The 20,724-nt window shown below is 37.2% G+C and overlaps 1 protein-coding gene across 8 annotated transcripts in view; it reads right to left on the bottom strand.

Moving 5' to 3' along the window:
- The window catches only part of brm (ATP-dependent helicase brm), a 91,445-nt gene that overhangs the window by 24,771 nt on the left and 45,950 nt on the right, over nt 1-20,724 (bottom strand). For all 8 annotated transcript variants that reach the window (XR_014131793.1, XR_014131794.1, XM_081761251.1 and 5 more), the window contains exons 14-20: nt 19,974-20,131; nt 16,794-16,971; nt 14,214-14,456; nt 12,760-12,926; nt 10,656-10,844; nt 8,780-9,110; nt 1,304-1,534 (exon numbers count right to left, since the gene is read on the bottom strand). Coding sequence is in view for 6 of the 8 variants with exons in the window: in XM_081761251.1 (XP_081617377.1) it covers nt 1,304-1,534; nt 8,780-9,110; nt 10,656-10,844; nt 12,760-12,926; nt 14,214-14,456; nt 16,794-16,971; nt 19,974-20,131 (1,497 nt within the window). In the remaining 2 variants the exon portion in view is untranslated. The remainder of the gene's footprint in view (nt 1-1,303; nt 1,535-8,779; nt 9,111-10,655; nt 10,845-12,759; nt 12,927-14,213; nt 14,457-16,793; nt 16,972-19,973; nt 20,132-20,724) is intronic.

Genomic DNA, 20,724 nt, shown 5'->3' with positions numbered 1-20,724 from the left:
AAGCTGGAAACTCCGAAGGCTTGTAGACCCACAATGAGGCGTACTCGGAAATGGAATTATAAGAAAAAAAATGCATTTGGTATCATCTATCAGTTATCCAAGTTGGTCACAACCCCCCCCCCCCCCAGCATTCTATATATTAAAATACTACATTTATATGTTTGTCTATAGCAATTCACTCCCTTTGTATAGTCTTCATGTCCTTTACTAGTGTCCGTAAAGGGACTTGCACAGATATAGTGAGAAATAGGGAGGAGATTCGCGCTCATATTAGAACTGTGCGCTGTGTAAATAGCGCAGGTTCAGCTGGTTTACATTAAAACACTGCTCGGTTCGGTTGTTCGGTTTAAAGCTTTATTATTCATCTGATACTTTATATATATATATACTCAATAATTACACTTGTTCTGGTGACGTATGTCCTAGCTGAAAGAATGGCTAGCAGCCCTCGACGTACTTCGAGTTAAGACAAGAGCACGTCAGAATAGAAACCTTTTCTGACTGTTTACTTGGAAATGAAATAAAATGTTTAGTTATACGTCCCGGATTTTTCGCCGAAGACTTAAAGGAAACGAATGATGAATGAAAATAAATGCTTATGAAAAAATTGTTGGAACAGGAACATGTGAGGGAACGGAAAAATCCACGGACAGAATGCTGTTCACTTCAAACTTACATGGCCAGGGATCGAACAAGAGATTCCTCCAACAAGAGGGGCGCTCTACCGCTGAATCACAGTGCCTTCAATTTGGCAGTTTAACATCTTTGCTTCAAGTGCAAATACTAAACTATCCTAGCCACGCTTGTATGAAGGCATAATAAAGAGACAAGTGGCTAGGTTTTTTGAAGAAGACTACACAAGTGTGTTATTTTCTATACCCACACTAATAATAATAATAATAATAATAATAATAATAATAATAATAATAATAATAATAATAATAATAATAATCTTAAAATATATTTATAGAAAAATGTCTGTGATCTGGTTTTCTGGAAATGCACATGATAGTTAATAATAATAATAACGCACAATTCTTAGTGTCTATGAACATGGTATATGCTACGACACTGTACACTTCGTGCAAATTCTCTCGTAGCTATATGGTTTGTGTACACTACTAAGTTACAAACGCGCAAGATATCTGGGTACGATTCCCTGTAGAAGCTCATGTGGTTCCAGATCGCACTTTAAGCTCTAGGTTAAGTCTCATATGGCCTCTGTGCTGAACAGGACGCTTCACTCCCAAATCGACCAATCAGAAACTTCGTACAATATCACAAAGACGGAGAAAAAGCTTACCTCATCATCAGCTTCATCCTGATGGAGAATAGTCTGAAGGAACTGCCTTCTTTCAGAGCCCGTGGACTTTTGATCAAACATTCCGGCCTGAATAACCTTTTCATCCATATTTAGTTTGTACCTTGCAGCCGCCAATATTCTCTCCTCCACTGAGTTCACGGTCATAAGCCTCAATACTCGAACTTCATTTTGCTGGCCTATCCGATGAGCACGATCTTGAGCTTGTAAATCCTGAAAACAATTACGCATTAAATGCACAGGAAGTCTATTCAACGGCAATTGCATTTAGTTATACAGAACTATTACATACAATATAATCTTTCTCTTTATATGAAATCTCCACTGTTGGGTAACCACGTGTGAACTTGTGTTCAGTTCTCAGGGAATGCATGATGATTTGGTTCTCACACTAAATCATACATATTATGTTTTAATGTTCTTACAGCTCAAAAGGGAAGAAAAGATTAAACGAGATCCACTCTATAGACACATCTCGTCTTACGTAACAACAACTAACATATATTTAGTCACCTAGACCTACACCTATTAAACTGATTTACTTATCAACCATTATTCTCCTTGCTCCTCCGTATTTTGGTGATGCATAAAATAGGGAAACTTCACATACCTTCCCCAGGCAAAGGAAAGAAATATCATATGCACTGAAAACAAAGAAATACCGAAACAAAATACAACCAGAAATAAAATCTGAAAATAAATTACTTACCGGAAAACAGTGAAACCATCATTACAACGTGAAGAAAAAAAAAAAAAAAAAAAAAGTGCTTTCACTGAAAGCGTTTGTTATATCATAATTAACAATCATCAATCCATCAATCTACTGCTGGACGTAGGTCTCCACAAACTCTTCTTCATAGCAATCTATCTTGGTCAATTCTTTCGCACGTTACTCTGCAGTGGTCCTTCATTTCATTACACTACCTTGTATAAGGACACTTTCTTCGTCGTTCCTTCTTTCTTCGTATTCAATCAAGGACTGCTTTTATCCAGCGATCTTCACTTCTTCATGCAACATGTCTGCCTGTTCAATGCCTTTATTTTCACGGTACTATCACTAATAACTTTGTACGTCATGTAGTTCTCTTTCCATTTTTCGCGGGTACTTCCTGCTTAGCACACATATCTATATGTTTCGTTATATAATCTACAGACGGTGGAAGTCTTATTCCCTAAGTGTCCATGTCTCCGATCCTCACAGCAAAGAGGCAGAATACATTAGCTGAAAATTTTACGCTTTAGATATGTTTGCTTTTTTTTTTCCTCATACAAAGCTGTCTTTTGAATGCACTCCATGCAATGAAATCTTTAAGTTTCACGTCCCACGGCTATGCCGGCTAGGATAAAGGAGACGGTGATGATGAGAAATGTATGAAAGGGCGGAATGAAGATAGTGGGAGGAAACGGGAGAGCCCTTAGAAAATCCATGCACACGGTGTTTGTCTACCACAAAGCTCGCTTGTCGCGAGCTGGGATCAAACCAAGGACCCCATACGCATGCTCGAGGTCCGTACATCGAATATTAGTACATGTGTATGTATAGTATTGAATGTAATGTGCAACAGATTCCTAAACAACCTCAATTTGTTTTAATTATAACACTGGTCGGCATGAAAATCCTCCCACGAGGGTGAAAGGGTGTACCGGATAGATTTCGAGACGCTGATTACGAATATCTCATCGAGAAAGTTCCAGCACGTAAGGTTTTTTTGACGGGGTGCTGTTTCCATAATTGACAGAAAAATCGTATTTTTCGTATCTAATATGTGTTTTCCGTGTTTGGAGTGCATAATTCTCGATTTTTATCTTAATCCAAGAACTGTTACTAGGCTATATCCCAGGAACATTCTTTTCTCTAGTTCACGACCCCCCGGAAACGTACCCCTCCCCTTGGGTTGCAAAGACTTATTGTCGTTCCACACTGCATACACTAAAACCTAGGCGTTATTGACCGAGAAAGATTTCGTAATCAACTTGTGATCGTTCGTCGGCTCCATTTTGTCTAGACGACAGACAGATTGTTGAAAAAAAAGGCGCCAAGACATACACCACGTTGTCGCGTGAAACAAATATTTCAGTTTCGAGTTAATCTTGCTGTTAGAAGGTGGTGTTACGCTTTGTCTGTGTATACCGTAGGTGAAAAATATTTCTGCGTGAAATACTGACGTTTGTGTTAAACGAACATGCAGAGAACTTGCAACAATTCGACAGATTCATTCTGCTACATATGTGGGGAAGTGATTTTCAAGGGACAAAGTAGGCCATTGTCACCGTTCCTGAAGACAGCCTACCATCTGTACTTCGGTGTAAAATCGGCGACCAGGATCGCGTTTGGGCTCCGAAACAAAGTTGTAACTCGTGTGCGCGTACTCTCACAGGATGGTTTAAAGTTACACATAAATCGATGCCGTTCGCCTTACCTATGGTTTGGCGCGAGCCCCGAAATCATGTTTCAGACTGTTACTTCTGCCTGACTAATATAAAGGGTTTCTCAAAAAACATGAAGCATAAAATACAGTATCTTAACTTGGATTCCGCGAGGAGACCTGTGAAACATGATGTTTGTCTGCCTGTACCCGTACCACCAGACTCATACACCCTGTGCAGTGTTTCATCCGATGAAGAACCTGCTGCTTGTGAGGATGTTGCACAATCTTCGAGTACACAGTCAGATCCCAATTACGCTCCAGTGCCTGACACTAATGAACCACATGTGATAAGTCAGGAAGAGTTCAATGATCTGATCAGAGACTTAAACCTTCCCGAGTCTAAGGCCCTGTTGCTTGCATCACGACTTCAACAATGGAATCTACTAAACTAAGATGTGAATATATCGATGTATAGGAAAAGAGAGGTGAGCCTAGTTCCTAATTTTACAAAGGATGGTGATTTGGTGTATTGCAGTGACATTCCATCGATTATGAGGCAACTGAAGTTGAACTACAACACTGAAGATTGGAAGCTATTCGTAGATTCCTCTAGGATAAGTTTCAAGGCAGTGTTACTACACAATGGCAATGAAAAGCCAGCCATCCCTATTGCTCATGCTGTACATATGAAAGAAACATACGAGAACATGCGAAACCATTGCAGAAAATAAAGTACGAACAGTTCCAGTGGTCTGTATGCGCTGACCTTAAGGTTATTACCATCCTCACCGGTTTACAAGGAGGTTACACAAAGCACTGCTGCTTCTTGTGTCATTGGGATAGTCGAGCCAAAGATCAGTACACCATCACAAAATGGCCGCCAAGGAAGCAACTGGTCCCAGGGGAGATGAACGTGGCTAATGAACGTCTTGTGAAACCGGAGAAAATATTCTTACCACCCCTTCATATCAAATAAGGGCTCATGAAGGTCTTCGTCAAGGCCCTTAACCGGGATGATGAAGATTTTAATCATCTCAGAAAACTATTCCCAAGACTCAGCGAGGCCAAGGTGACAGAAGGTGTTTTTACGGGACCTCAAATCAGAGACGTTTTTAAGGATACTACATTTTCTTCTAAGCTTAATGAAGTGGAAAGTGGGGCTTGGGAGGCCTTTCGAGAAGCGTGCAGTAACTTTCTAGGGAATCATAAGTCACCTGACTACAAAGACATTGTGGGCAGGTTAATTACTTCATTTCATAACATGGAATGTAATATGTCCCTCAAGTTACACTTCCTGCATTGCCACCTGGACTTTTTCCCTGAAATGTACAGCTTGGGGAAGTCTCTGACGAACACGGGGAAAGGTTTCACCAGCATCGAGAGGCGCTACAGTGGTAAATGGAGTGTGAATATGTTGGCAGACTTCTGTTGGAATGTGACACGCGAAACACCCTGTAGTAATTACAAGAGGAGTAAGAAAACCAAGTGACACGTAAGTGTTAAACTTTAACTTTTTATGCAATTTTATCTGCATAATTTATATTGATATTTAAATTATAACGTGCAAATTATTATGGGTGGAGAATAGTATCTTTGGGCGGATATTGAAACACTCCCCCTCCTCCTTCCTGAAAACTGGTACGTTCTGGAGAAAAACGGGTTACGGATTCGAACTCAGGAGCTCGAAACCTATAGGAATCACCTATTTTAGTTCGTGGGAGCGAAAAAAAAAATTAATTTTGCCGACCAGTGTAATTTTTCCTGTACCTAGGAAATGTCAGTGTATTCAAAAATTACGACCAGGTGTACGATCATGTCAAGTTTGAATCTCGATTGGATAGCTTTCATAGATGTATTTGTTTTCGAAAATATAACAAAATCTGACCGGTCATGTAGCAGGTCAAGGTCAGCCAGCATGTGAAGTTTGATCCTGATCGAGGTACAATAAATAGGCAAGTTACGTGGATAGAATAAATATACCTTGAAGTGGGCTCACGAAAATAAATAAAATAAGAAACTTAATGACAATTACGAACAAAAACAGAATACACTAAATTTAAAATATTTAGCTTTCAAAACCCAATGTATCGTTGTATGCAGAAAACAGTGAATTAAAAGGAGTTGAGTTGATTTTAGTTTAGCGTCCCTTTCAGCAGCGAGGCTATATGAGACGTGGACCTACTGATTAACGTGGAATCCGAACCACATGAGCTCCCGCCGGGAATCGAACCCGGGTGTCCCACGCCAAAGACGCGTACGCTAACCACTTAGCCACGGAGGAGCTCAGTGAATTAAAAGGAACAGAATACTAACTGTTTACTATCGGCCATACTGAAAGTTATGACAGAAGAATAACGCCATCCATAGAATATTAAGTGTGATGATATGAGCCCATGAGAAGACATTCCAAGTTTCATTCAAATCGATCCATTAGTGTCAGAGTTAAATAAAACCTCCACATTTTAGAGGGGTTTTGTATAACATAGTGGTTTTAACATACTAATTTCTGTGTAGTAGTCAGGGAAACCAAGTTACAAAGTTTCAAGTCGACTAAACGACAGGAAACAGATAATAAAATTCATTAAAAATTTGATCCGGACAGTCATATCAACTTAATGAAAGCGTGGCAAATGCTATGTGGAGATAGGACAACTGGAAATTGTTAAATATAAAACATGAATATTTTACTTAATTAACATATCTTTCTTTAATGATTTCTAGAGGAAGTGACTAAAGTTTGTTGTTTAGTTGTAGAGTTCAGAGCAATTATCAAAGTTAAGAGAAAAGAGGCAAAACTTTGTACATAGAAATGTTAACACTGTTTCTTACATTAAATGTAAGTTGTTTTTGATATCTCGATACGAAACTTTTTAAACTAGGTAGAGATATTCAAGATGAAATATGTCCGAAATGACCCGAAAGTGTACTTGTTCCACTTGTGTACTGAAAACACCAGTTGTTGGCCGACAGTGATCCATGTCAAATGTGAAAAAAAAAAAAATTCCAAAAGGGGAAAACAAGACTATTTAAACAAAGTCTGGCTAACAAGCTTCTAAAATTACAAACTAAAAAGGCCAGAAACAATCGTATAAGGGAAGTAATAGTAAGGAATGTTGAAACAGTAAAATTCATTCATATTATATACGTATATACAGCACCGCTCAAAAGTTTTCAGACACCCCGGATTTTTGTAACCATCTACTGTGATCCTATTATTTTGGCACGAGAACTTTACCGCTCTGCATCAGAGGTACTCCTGCCTATAGCATCAAATTTGATGACAATTGGCTCGTGGTCTGAGAGGTACTGCAGATGATACGTCAAACCATAATCTTTAAAACTGAAACCAAAAAAGACATTTTGATGTAGATATTGCATACTATAAACAAAAGTGTGGAAGATGAGGCAATATGTTAGTTTTATTTAGAAAGTATAAAACATAGAGCATCAATGTAGACAAGAATTTGAAAGAGAAAGTAGCTGTTCAAATTTGGCAGTTCTTTGTAGCTTGTTGATATGCTAACGTTTAAGATGCCCAAAATACCATACTTTGAAAAGTGTTTCCGATGGTTTCGTATGCTCCATAGTTGCTAGTTAAAACAGTAACGACGAGCATCACATATACGCTTCCACTGAACAACAATTGAACAGAGAAGGATGTATATGGACCGTTATAAACATTTTTCAAAGAATGGCGTTTTTAGCTTTTTTAAAGCGAGCATATCTATGAGGTATAGAGAACTGGAAAACTACTATCTCTTTCAAATTTTTGTCACTGTATTGACACTCTATGTTTACACTTACCAAACAAAACTAATATCCTGCCTCACCTTCAACACTTTTGTTTATACTGTGCAATATCTATATCAAATTTGTCTTTTTTGGTTTCAATTTTAAGAATTATGATTTGACATATAATCTGCAGTACCTCTCAAGACCTCACCTGTTATCAAATTCTATGCTTTAGACACGAATACATCTGATGCAAGGCGGGTAAAGTTCTTATGTCAAAATAATAAGATCACAATAAATGCTTACAAGAATCCGAGGTGTTCGAAAACTTTTGAGCTGTAGTGCATATATAAGTCTAAATTTAGCGTACCATTAGACATTCCTTGACTATACTCTAGATCCCATCACAATCGCTCAAAGAATAGTAAATAAGGTGATTACATTGTAAAATTGTTATAAGCTAAACTGCATTAATGTTTATATTTTTAATATAGATAAATTGGTGTGATATAGAATTAGTCACTTCTTCCATTTATCATTTCTGATCCATACTCTGTTCAATAATCTCCATGTGACCAATTCCAGTAAGCTTTAATCTTACCTTCTGCCGGGAAGATAGCGAAGACTAGATCATGCCACGAGTAAAGTGAAATTAAAACCTCTTCAAGGAAGAGCAAGGTCGGTATTGTTGGTTACTAATATTCAATCAGACATTTGCAGTAAGGCAACTTGAATAGAAATATGTGGTCGTTAAGATATGAGATGAAAGAACACACGAAACGCAAGTCTATAACATAGATAAATACACTACTGATCGCAGTTCTTTCTAATATTTCTAGTTAACATATTTTCATGAAGAAAAACTAAGGAATTATCATTTAAAACCCAAATTATTTGTTTAAAATCTTTCAACTGGATGGATGTAGTATCTAGATAGAAGCAACTATATGGATAACAATAAAATGTTTGATATATGGCCTCTGTGCCTGACTTCAAAGACATTGTCAATTTGACAAGGCCAACAAAAACTTACTGAACATACGAAAGATCATTATTTTATAATGTATCAAACTTACAGATTGCAAAACCTTTCTGACCATAGCTCACTTACTAGCTAGTCATTTTAAATAAAAGATTTAATCTTTTCTCCCCAATACTACAGTGGAATCACTCAATTTCTTCTCACTCTGTTTATTTGTTTCTTCCTTCGCTGTTTGAATTATCTTCACTACAATATCTACATACTGATCACTGTTCTCATGCAAGAGAACTTCTACTACCAAGCTATCAAAGTACATCACTTTAAAGAATCCTTAGCAGAATTAAAGAAGACAAACTAGCCTGCGAAGCTTCTTACCTGATGAGGATTCCAGTCAGAATCAAAGATAATAACTGTATCGGCTGCTTGCAAATTAAGGCCCAGACCTCCAGCCCTAGTGCTGAGGAGGAAAATAAAGTAACCGGAATCTGGACTATTAAATTTGCGCAGAAGTTCTCCTCGGTCTTCCGATTTCGTTGTACCATCGAGACGCAGATACATAAAACCTCGCCAATTCAAGTAATCCTCCATTATTGTCATCAACTGGGTCATTTGGCAGAAAAGTAGGACACGATGCTTGGTAGCTTTCAGCTTTGGTAATATGCGATCTAGTAACTCAAATTTTCCAGAGGCTCTAAACAGATCTGGTCTACGAATGAAAAGGTCAAAAAAATATGGTGAGGAAAATCTCTTGAGGTGCCTCTACTATTTCTTTAACACTGTGTTTATGTTCAAAACTGCAAAACGAATAATTCCTTCATCTAAACCAAACTGATTTTAAATTAAAATAGGGCCTAAATAGAACGTGTTTCTTAGTCAAATCATAAGTCATGCAAGCATGCAGAGAACTAAACAAAACTATGTTGAACCTGGCCATTATCACATTACATTATCACAATAAAATTGCTTCCTTTGTAGATTTTTTTTTTTTTTAAATAAAGAAAAAGGCTGAGCAGTCGTTATATATTTCTTGTGATATCAAACGCAAACGTGAACAAAATATTTGTGCAGTTTTGCATTCGGATACTTAAGTTACTTAACGCATTGAAGATATATTTTTATATAGCTATTTTTAAGGTACTAAATTTGGAGATAGGTGAAGTTGGAAATACTATAGTGCTTACTGAAAACCTTACACGTATATACACACACACACACATCAACTAATGGATGGACCTGAAGTAAGTGTAAATGTATACTAAATCATTATCTTATTTCCTCAAAGATAAAAATAAATAATTAAAAAAAAATACAAAAGGAAAATATTAATCATGTTTGTTCCCTCTACTTGATATAAAGCGTCTACTCATCAGTTTTGTTTGCACAAAAACAAAGTTGCTACACATTTTTATTTATTTTATTTTATTTTATTTTTTTTTTTTGGTTAATGTTGTAATTGATTTTCCCAATCCTTTGAACAAGGAGGAAATCTGAGTCCTGTGGTCAAGTATTTACTTTAACGCAACTCAAATACTTGCAAAACACGTAAATTTAAACGTTCGTAAATTTGTTTTTAATTTTCACTGCCAATACAGATAAATTTTCTGAATATTTCACATAGCTCAAAGCAAACTTCAGAGACTTAGAATATCTACCAAATAATCATTACTTCTACTAGATTCAGAAACGAGAAAAAGATCTGTCTTCAAATTCATGAAACAAAAATTTGTCAATAAATTTTAAGAGCCCTGTAGGTGAGAAGTGGACTATATTTACTGGCTTTCGCGTCGTAAACTAACACCTTTTCACTTAACGTTCTTCGAGAAAGTGATTCTAAACTGAATTACTGAATGATCTGGCCCATCCCAGGTTATCAGCGAGCACACATTCAGGTAAAAGGGATGGGAAACATGAAGGGATATTTCAAAATTCAGTTGAATACGTAGTGTTACAATAGTAATTGTCAGAAAGTTTAGTAGCGGACCGACAGACCACTGTGTTAGTTGCCAGTTTAAATACATCAGAAAAAAATCTTCCGAAGATAACGTATGTAAGTCTTTACTTAAAAGCAGAAGCTAACATAAAAAAGACAAAATTTGGATATTTTTCGAAACAGTCTTTATGAACTTCGACTTTTATTCCGAATAAAGAACGAACCAACTGATACGTGAGTAAACGTGTCTAGAATATTTTCTGGGGCTTGCTTTTAAGAAGAAAGAATGATGTAGTGAAAAAAGACCGAAAGTCTACTTACCCTGTCACAAGACTTCCCTGGATTCCAACATGGTCACAGTAAGCTTCTTCAATATGTTGGAACATAAATGGATGGTTGCATAGTTTCCTCAACTGCATAATAGTATTCATTAAGGCTTTGGCTCCTCCCTTGCCTTGCTTACCCTTCTCGGAACCGTCCGTCAGTAAAACGCCTTTGCCTTGCATATGCCTGAAATACAACCACACATCTTATGCTTCTATACTATATACACAAGGACACATTAACTCTTATCATAACACTCTCCGGAATCATTTTCAATGGAAGTATAAGCGTATTGTAACTGAATGAACCGCCTTCACAACGGACAGTTTATCACTAGTTAAAATCCCTCAATCTTTAGCAAAAATATATTGATCAACGTTGTTCATTTTGTTTCACTAAATTTCTATGCCCCTTTTTAACTGCCACTTTGAAATAGTTTTATTCCTCTATTTATCAAAAACCAGCATCAATTACCCGCTTCTCTGGGTTAAATTTTTAAAACAATAGTAATATTTCCGATAATCAGTCACTCTTTTACAAATAATAAAGCGCTTACTGATAACGGTCATTTATACATACATACATACATATATCCCCTTCTCCCAAGTCGCATGGCTGAATTTGCATTTAAACGGCATCACAAACGTAACTGTTCATCTCAGCGATCCCGAAAGCTAATTCGACAGTAATATTTCTCATTTTTTTAAAAAAAAAAATAATTTTTATGTATCTTCCTCCTCCCCCAAGTTGCGTGACTGAATTCGGATGGAAAAGGGATCAGAACTGTCACTGTTCAACTCAGCAATTCCGAAAAACCGACACCAATGTTGGTCATTTTTAATCATTTTTATGTATCTCTCCCTCCTCTTTTCCAAAGTTGCGGGGCTCAATTTGGATTAGACCCATGTTTAGATGAATTTACGAATTCAGAAATTCAATAAGCTACCCAAGAGTTTACAATTTTTTCGTAACACTACGTGTTTTGAAGAAGCGTCTCGAGAAAAATTATTGCGCATGGTATCTATAGAAATGCTGTGGTAAGGTTCATTCCGACGTCAACTCTTTCATTACTTCTTTTATTTAGTATTCTTCCATAACATGTATCCCACTTTCAAAACATAGTTTTCTTTCTAATAAATGTATATCCTAAACTTTTCAGTGGCTTTTATTAAATTAACAAGAAATACTGTGCTCTAGTGATCATTTCATTAGTAAATGGACAAAACAAATTATACAGGGTGAGGCAAAAATATGTTAACAGTAAATGGGTGTTTTTTTTTCCCCAGATTAACCCATGGCGTGCCAATATTCCACTGAGGAACGAAGGAAAATAGTTGCCTGGATGAAGGTTTTTCAGTCCACAAGCATCGTACAATAAAAATTCACGGCCTAGACCGGACGGGATGCACCTTCGCGCCTGACAATTGGTAGGATCTGCGAGAAGTTTGTAAGGACGGGGTCCGTTCAAGACGATTGTAAGGGAAACAGTGGTAGAAAGACGTCTGTCCGAACTGAAGAGAATATCATCCTCGTCCAGGGAGCGATGGTAGCCAGCCCAACCAAGTCCTCGCGCCGACTTTCTCTAGAGATTAATATTAGAATTTTACACCGTGATTTAGGAATGAAGCCATATCCCTTGCAGATTGTGCAGCATCCCACAAACGCTGGATTGGATTGGTAGAGGTGATCCTCTCCCATAGCCGGCACGTTCCCCTGACGCCATGTAATTTTTGGTTGTGGGGCGTGGTCAAGGATCGTATGTATGCCGGCAAATCTAGCAACCTGAACGACCTGAATCACCGCATCACTCAGGTCATCCCTGCTATCCCTGCCCAAATAGCCCAGAGGGCCATATAATCAACAATGGGCAGACTCCACAAGTGCATTGAGCGGGATGGGTGCCAAACTGAAACACTGTAACCAAATCCTTGCCTTGTAATTTCACGCGAGTAACCCCCATTTAATGTTAACATCTTTTTGCCTCACCCTGTATAAGAAAATTCCTTTCAAATGAACTGGAAAAGAAAATGTGACAGAAAGAGAGAAAAAAGATTTTCACTCCTACGATACTCCATCTCCACTAAATCTAATAGAAACATACCTGTACAATACCCGCTGTAAACCTGACATATCGCATTTGATAATATATTCCACTTTATCCGGAAGCTGGGATTCTACTTCCTTTTTCAACCTCCGTAGTAAGAAAGGTCGTAATACTTTATGAAGACGTCGAATGATCAAGATGGTTTCTTCTTCATTCAGCTCCACCTAACAATAAGAGAATTATAGTTGTAAAAGCATAAATGTTTCTTCATTTTCTTTTTTCATCAACGTGTACACAATTCATATGAAAGGTATTTGAAACAAAGGACAAACTACTAAACCGACCATTATGATGCGAATCAGAGCAGGTCATGATAAATTTGAAATTTTAAGGTTTTGCGATTATCACAATTTCCCTCAATTAGGAGTGGCACAATCTAACAAACAGTAAATTACCAGGAACGTGTTAATTAACAAAACAAGGAAAACTATCATTTTCCCAATCTTGCAACATTGTAGCGCTTTTTTTTTTTATTTTTTTAAATATATGACCGCCAGGGTGCAATGCCTGAAGTAACTGCAGCTTATACGGCTTTAGATGCAAATATTTCTCAAGCACACGCCATACCGTCGGATGCAGAATTCCAAGTTTTCTGCTTCCACTGCTCGTAGATTTCCTACAGCTACGTTCGAAAGCAGTTCGGATATGCTCAACATTTTTATCTGACGTGCGAGGACGACCAGTGATTTTTCCTTTGCATATGCAACCATCTTCTACGAATTTCTTGTACGAATTGTAAATCTGTTTATAACGAAGGGCTCTTTGTTGAACTTTCAATGAAGTGCACGCTCCACTGCAATTAATGGATTCACTCTTTGCATACTACAACGCACAAAACTACTTCTCTTGGGGCGTCTCCATTTTCTTGTAACCAAACCATAGTGCCGCTGTAGGCATTGAATGGAACTAATAGGTGGGGGTGTAAGACTTTTAACTTTTCTCTATTCAGTGATGTGTTGTATATGTCTCTATCTATTGTCGTCCATTAGAAATAAATATTTTAAATTTGCTCCTTCATTTTGAATAACCCGATATGTATAGACTACAAAAAGAAATATATCGAACAAATCTCAAGATATGAATGAAAAAGTTGACTGTGAATCCACCATTAATACTGAAACGAAGTAAGAACTTAGAATACACGTTTTAGTTTAAAAGATACACAATTACACAAAACCGATCCCGATTATACGATTATAGATTTTTTCGCGAAATGTAGAAAGCTTGCTAAAAATTTAGCTATTGACAGTTATAAATTCAAGCAATATTGCACGACGGAATTAATTGTAGAGCTCTCGGACGTACTCTATTTGTAATTATCGCAATTAAGCGTCCAAGGAGCTCATTTATATTCTAATTTCCTTTTATGTTTATTTACATTTCTGCTATCTATTTTTCCTGCTTTTTGAAGAGTTTGAAATCATGTCAAACAACATTGTAAGTCAACCTACCTTTTCACCAGTGGTTGCAAACGGCGCATTAAACCACTGCTCGAATGTACTGCAAGACTTAAATATTGATGGCAATAGAAAATTGAGCAATGCCCACAATTCCGGGAGTTTATTCTGTAGAGGGGTTCCTGTCAACAGCAAGCGATGAGGAGCTAAGTAATGAGTGTTCAACACTTGAGTCAATTTACAATGATGATTCTTCATTCGGTGGCCTTCATCGATTATCATGTATTTCCATCGTAACTGAAAGAGAAATGGATTGGAATCAGGATAAAAGATACAAAATACGAGAAATTAACTCAAAGCATTATACATATTCTACGTGTAATGGCAGGTATTCGAAAATTATCAGATGTTAATGTACTCCACTTACAAAAGCTGTTTTTGTTTAAACAACAACTTAATTCATATGACAATATGAAAAATGAAAACAAAATTACTACAATGCGTTTATCATTAACGATATACAGAATTATTACAAATTATCTTCTTGATCTGAACTGAAACCCACGTTTAATCGAACATGAAATTCAGGAAGTTCTCAGTAGCTGGTAAAACTGCTGCAAAGTTACGTTAAGAGTGTTGATTTACCTTGGATGCCCAAGGTTTGTCAGTTGCTCGCAGGTGCACATTGAGAGAAGAGAACATGTTTCCCTGATCGTCGGTTGTTGCAACGAGACACGTGCAGTGCTAAGCGGGAATGATTGGTGTGAGCTGTGAATTTCTCGCTTAAAGTGACATGGTTCTGAACAGTGTGCAATTTACGACCACTGTTTCCTAGTGATTATCAAAATGTGTACTGTAAGGGATGGTAATATCAGTAGGCATACAATCGCACAGGGCATCCACCGCTGTAAAAACCACAAATCAGTGAGAAAGTAGCTTGTTACGATACATTTGGAGCATATTTGGTTTTTCCACGGGAGGACATATAGGTAACGAATTTTTTGTTAACCTGACACAAATCTTCGAGAAAAAAAAAACAGTGATTTGACGTAACATACTGCCTAAGATGATGTTCCACTGCTTTTTCGTTCGCACGTAGCTCAAGTTCATGTTTATGTTTCTTCTCCTGCACATGCTATAGCACAATAAGTTTTCTTTCAGTTGCAATGCACGTATCACAGTAGGTAATAGAGTCATCCATGTTACAAACATTTCCACCACCAAATTCAGAGACAAAATTATTGAGTTTCGAAGAAATACATCTTTAGGCATTTTGCAGTAACAGCTGCACGCTGTAAAAACTGGCTACGTCAATAGTTAATACACCTCACAAATGATCTAAAAATACCTACACAGTTGAAGGCGAGGGGGCGAAGGGGAAGGAGGGTATTTGATTCATACAACTGCAATCCTTAACAATGCTGAATTCGAAGAGGGAATACCTTCAGGTGTTCTTTTCTCTAGACGAAGTGAACTTTGAAAATATTATATTGTATTTCATTTTTAGAAGTTTTCCGTGAAGTTTAGAAGATATGCAGTTAAAATGAACAGATTCTAAAACTGCACATAACTAACTCTATGGCCTATGGAACCCGGAGGTTCAATGCCGCGTTCACAAAAGCTCTCCACTGACTGCTATCCTTAGTCAACTGGATTCACTTTCTACTTTGTATTCCTATTCCTGTGAGACCATATTAAATATTGTCCTCCCATCTGCGCCTAGGTCTTTCTAATGGTCGTTTTCTGACTGGATTTCCAATTGAAAGTTTGAAAGCGTTCCTAGTTTCTTCCATTCTGGCTACGCAACCTGCTACTTGAGCCTCCTCGACTTGATGACTCTAAGAATCTTCGCTAAAAGGTATAAATTGTGCAATTCCTTGCTATGTAGGTAGTTTCTGTCATTCCCCATTCCGTTCCTCTTGGGTCCACATATTCGTCTCAGGATTTTATTCTCAAATACCTTCGGTCTGCATACTTCTCTAAGACTAAGCGACCATGTTTCACAACTATAAAACACAACAGACTTGATTATCGTTTTATATATTTTAAGCTTCAAATTTCTCGACAGATTTTGCGAAGATAAAATGTTTTGAACTGAATAACAACACAAATTCCCTGCTTTTATTCGACGATTAATTTCTTCGTGAATATGGTTTCGGTCTGTTAATACTGATCCAAGATATTTTAACGCATCCATAATTTGCCGCATTACAATCCTGACGAACTGCCATGTATTTGTTTTCTCTACCTTTACTTCTAAACTCACGTCCCTGCAAGCGTTTGTAACTGCACATAAATATGCTAAAAATGTAAAAAGCACTTATACACAGAAATGATTTTAAAAATGCAAACAGTAATAACATTTTTTTTTAATCACTCAATTCTGAATGAAACAAAATTATATCGTAATGAACAACAATTTTGTTAATCAGAAAAATATATATATTAATATACAGCAAACTCCAAACAACTAAACTATCTACTAGTCTCGGTGTTTTCCCATTTTTATACGTGATATTTTCACTTTCAATTATTCGTTAGTTAATACTGAAAACGTACGAAAGAAAAAGATAAACGGAAAACCAGTCTACAGTCATCTTTCGTTTTAACTGATTTCTTTTTTTTCTTTCTTACCTTAGCAAGCACAGCTTTATCCTTAATAATGTATTCGTAAGTGGTGAGTAGGACATTAAACTTCGTCGCTCGCATTTGGCTTTGAATCTGTCGTCTCATCGCAGGTGAGCCTTTGTAGGCAACTACGACCACAGACGGAGCCCATTTCTCGAATTCAAGAACCCAATTAGACAACGTTCTGAAAAATAAGAGCTTATATAAAGTAACTCAGTCTTCAATGTAGTTCTATTCTCCTTAATATAAAATACACGATCATCTTAAATAGTTCTTATTTTCAACTTCCCACAGATATTGTTATGGCACATGTTATATATTGGGAGTACAAATTAGTTCGGTCCGTTTCCAAAGATGGCTCTGGCTGTTATGAATGTTTCATAGTGACAGCTGATTTCAGTGGTTTTAGGAAGGTTAGATATGTTAAAAATATTCAGTTTATATCACTTTGAGTTTCATACAAAACCCTTGTTTTTTTACTGTGTTGAATATGTCAAATTTTGTGTTAACTAAGCAGCATTTGCGGGAGGCTTTAATTTTCTGCTTTGAAGCTGAAGTGTATCGAACACTTGCAGAAGTTTATGATGACAACGCTCCAATTGATAAATCATGTAGGAAATGGTTCCAACGTTTCAAGAATGGTGATTTCAGCGTTGAAGACAAGCATCGCTCTAAACAAAAAAATACTGGAAGATAAAGAATTGAAGTCATTACTCGATGAAGACCCGAGCCAAACACAAAAGGAGCTGGCACAATCATTGGGAGTTACGCAAAAAGCAGTTTCCATACGACTGAAATCCATGGGATTTATTCACAAGCAAGGCAATTGGGTGCCTTATAAACTGAAACAGAGATACGTTGAAAGGCGATTTTTCACTTGCAAGCAGCTGTTTCAAAGGAAACAAATATTTTTTTTTTTTTAAACATCGGATTAACAATTGGAGATTAGAAATTGATATCCTACAACCGGTCAATCGTTGTCATCGACCTCAACATCAACACCAAAGCTCGAAGATGCTGTGAATCTGGTGGGACCAAAAGAGTGGTGTATACTATGAGCTGCTACAATCTGGCGATTCCACTACGAGCGATCGGCATGGGCTACAACCGATTCTTCTCAGCCATGCATTGCGAGAAAAACTGACGGAATACGAGCAAAGATATTGGCCTCATGTCGAAGAAAAAAAAAAAAAAACCCGCTCAAGTGGGATATTTTACCGCACCCCGTATTCACCGAACATTGCTCCTTCTGATTACTAGTTCCAACGGATGCAGCACGATCTGGCAGGTCACCGGTCCACTTCTTTCGTAGAAATAGAAAATTGGCTCCTAATTTGGATCGCCTCAAAAGACGAGGCATTTTTTTCCCGATGGAATTCAAAAATCGCCTGAGAGGTGGGAAAAAGTAGTAGCCAGCGATGGACAGTACCCTGATTAATCTGTTCATTCATTTTGCACTGAAATAAATGCATTTTTGACCATAAACAAACGGACCGAACTAATTTGTACTTCCAATATTTTCTTTTCTTTCAAATCTGTACGAGTATTTCAAATTTTGTTCGTTCCTTCTATACTACACTCTAGGAACTGGAAGAGGTTACACGATATTACAATAACTGTGCCAATTAAGTGTAAACGCATAAAAATCAAGATAGCTTAAAATTTATCTTATTTCAATATTTTACACACCACTTCCTCCAATCAATTTCAAACTAATTCTAATATTCACTGAAACCTAGAGGATCTTGTACATAACTAGACCGTATGACTATTGTAGATTAGCTGCAATTACGAATATTTCTTATCGTAATCACGAATATTACAATATTCTTAGTTTGTTTTTGTTTTGTTTATTAATCTATACACCTACACGAGTAGAATACGTGAGATTAGAGTAGGGAGACTGCGATAGGTTCGATTACGTTTCTACTTCTGGATACCACGTACGAAAATAGATTTTCGTATTAGTTCATGTTATTCCAATTAGTGTGGTCTTGTTTATATGACAATGCACGTATTCAGATCCCTTGTAATTGGAGCAGTGAATCAGAACAGTCATGAACTACAATTGTTCCACATTTTGGTTAGGAAATTTCGGTTGTAAAGAGGATACAGTGCGAAATTTTCTGTCAATCGGTACTTGTTTCGTAGCCCTGATTTTTCATATTTGAAACAAATTGATTTTGAACGTTCTTTTTAAAGACAAGATATTTAGAAAAGTTTCATAGACGGAAATCAAAGATCTCCATGTATGTCGGTTGCAAGTGAATCGATTTACACGGTGTAATGAAAAAACGGTTAATGCAGTTGCACAGCGCCATCTATCGATGTTGGATTCACTTCAACTAGCAAGCTCCGTAGCCTAAATATTTGGTACAGTGTCGACTTCGAACAAGTTGTGACATGTGAGTTGGCTTCCAGAGGCAAAAGAGTGAGGATGTGTTAAGAGTGTGCGTCGCGCTCCAACATTAAGTTTTGTTCTAAGCAGGAAAAAAGTGTCAAAGAACTGTCAAAACCAGTGTATGGCGATGAAGCGGTGGTACTGAGAACTGTTTACGAACAGTATGAGCGGCAAGAAGTCGGTTGAAAACTAGGAACGATCGAGACGTCCTTCGACGTCAAAAACAGATGAAAACGTGCAAAAATGGTACAAATGATTTGTTCAAACAGGTGAATGATTATTCGAGAACCTTCCGAAGAAATAAACATGTCGTATGGGTTCGTGAAAAGCATTTTCAACTTTCGATTAAATGGTCAAATGTTTTACTTCTTCACCACGAAAATGCACCGTGCCACACCTTGCTTTTGATCCGCAAGTTTTAGGCCGAAAAAAATATATTCCTGTCTGTTCACATTTACTGTGTTCTCCACATACGTTGTACAGCACCATGCAACCTCTGGCTCTTCCCAAAAATTAAATCCGTGCTTAAAGAGCAACGTTTTGACGTGGTGAGGGCCATGACGGAGCAGCTGAACGCCCTTCCAAAAGAAGCCCTGGATACAACGCTGGGATAAATGCATTGCTAGCCAAGGACAGTAGTTTGAAGGAGATTAAATCAAATTCCATGTAAGCTTTTTGCTTTGTTGCTAATAAAATTATTCATTGTATTTTTTGATCACACCTCGTATACTGTACAGTAGCATGCTGTTCTACCAAAAGCATAAAAAAACCGAAATTGTACTTACGATAACGGCACAATTATTAAGTAAGGGCCATTCACCTTCTTCTTCTCCATGAGGTAGGTAATCAAACCAATTGTTTGGATAGTCTTTCCGAGACCCATTTCATCGGCCAAAATTCCATTTAAGTTGTTGTTATACAATGAGACCAACCATTCGAGTCCCTGAAGATGAACAAGAAGAAAAAAATTAGTAATTAACGACGTGCACGGATCACTATGCAAAGAATAACTTTGAAATTGTTCAGCCTAGGAATTAATAATTCTTCGAAAACGTGTTATTAAGCTTTTCTTGTAGTCTTAGTTTAACATTTTATTTCTAAGATAGTGTTTTCAGTCTTAAGAACACGCATCACTGAGTTAATTTTAACATCCCGTTCAGCAGCGAAGCTATGTGAGAAATGGACCTACTGATCAACGTGGAATTCCAATCACATGAGCTCCAGGCGGGAAACAAACCCGAGACTCTCACGCCAAAGGCACGTATGTTAACCGCTTAGCCACGAAGGAGCTCACACTTATCATTATACCATATAGTGACAAAGATTATTGACGTCTCGGAAATTATATGTACACGCATTCACATAATCCTGAGCTCTATTATAATTTACAACAGACACGGCTCCATTCCCGTATTTCATGGTACGTTATGAATCCTAACTGTTTCTTGTGCTTCGACTTTTCTCACTTTCAACATTGATTATGTTGATATATTTATTAGTTCTAGGCAAGCTTAGAAAAACATTCTTTCGTTCATT

This window comes from Thermobia domestica, chromosome 6, assembly GCF_964235325.1.
Source record: "Thermobia domestica chromosome 6, izTheDome1.hap1.1, whole genome shotgun sequence".
Classification (NCBI taxonomy): domain Eukaryota; kingdom Metazoa; phylum Arthropoda; class Insecta; order Zygentoma; family Lepismatidae; genus Thermobia; species Thermobia domestica.
This window is presented reverse-complemented; position numbering and strand designations above follow the sequence as displayed.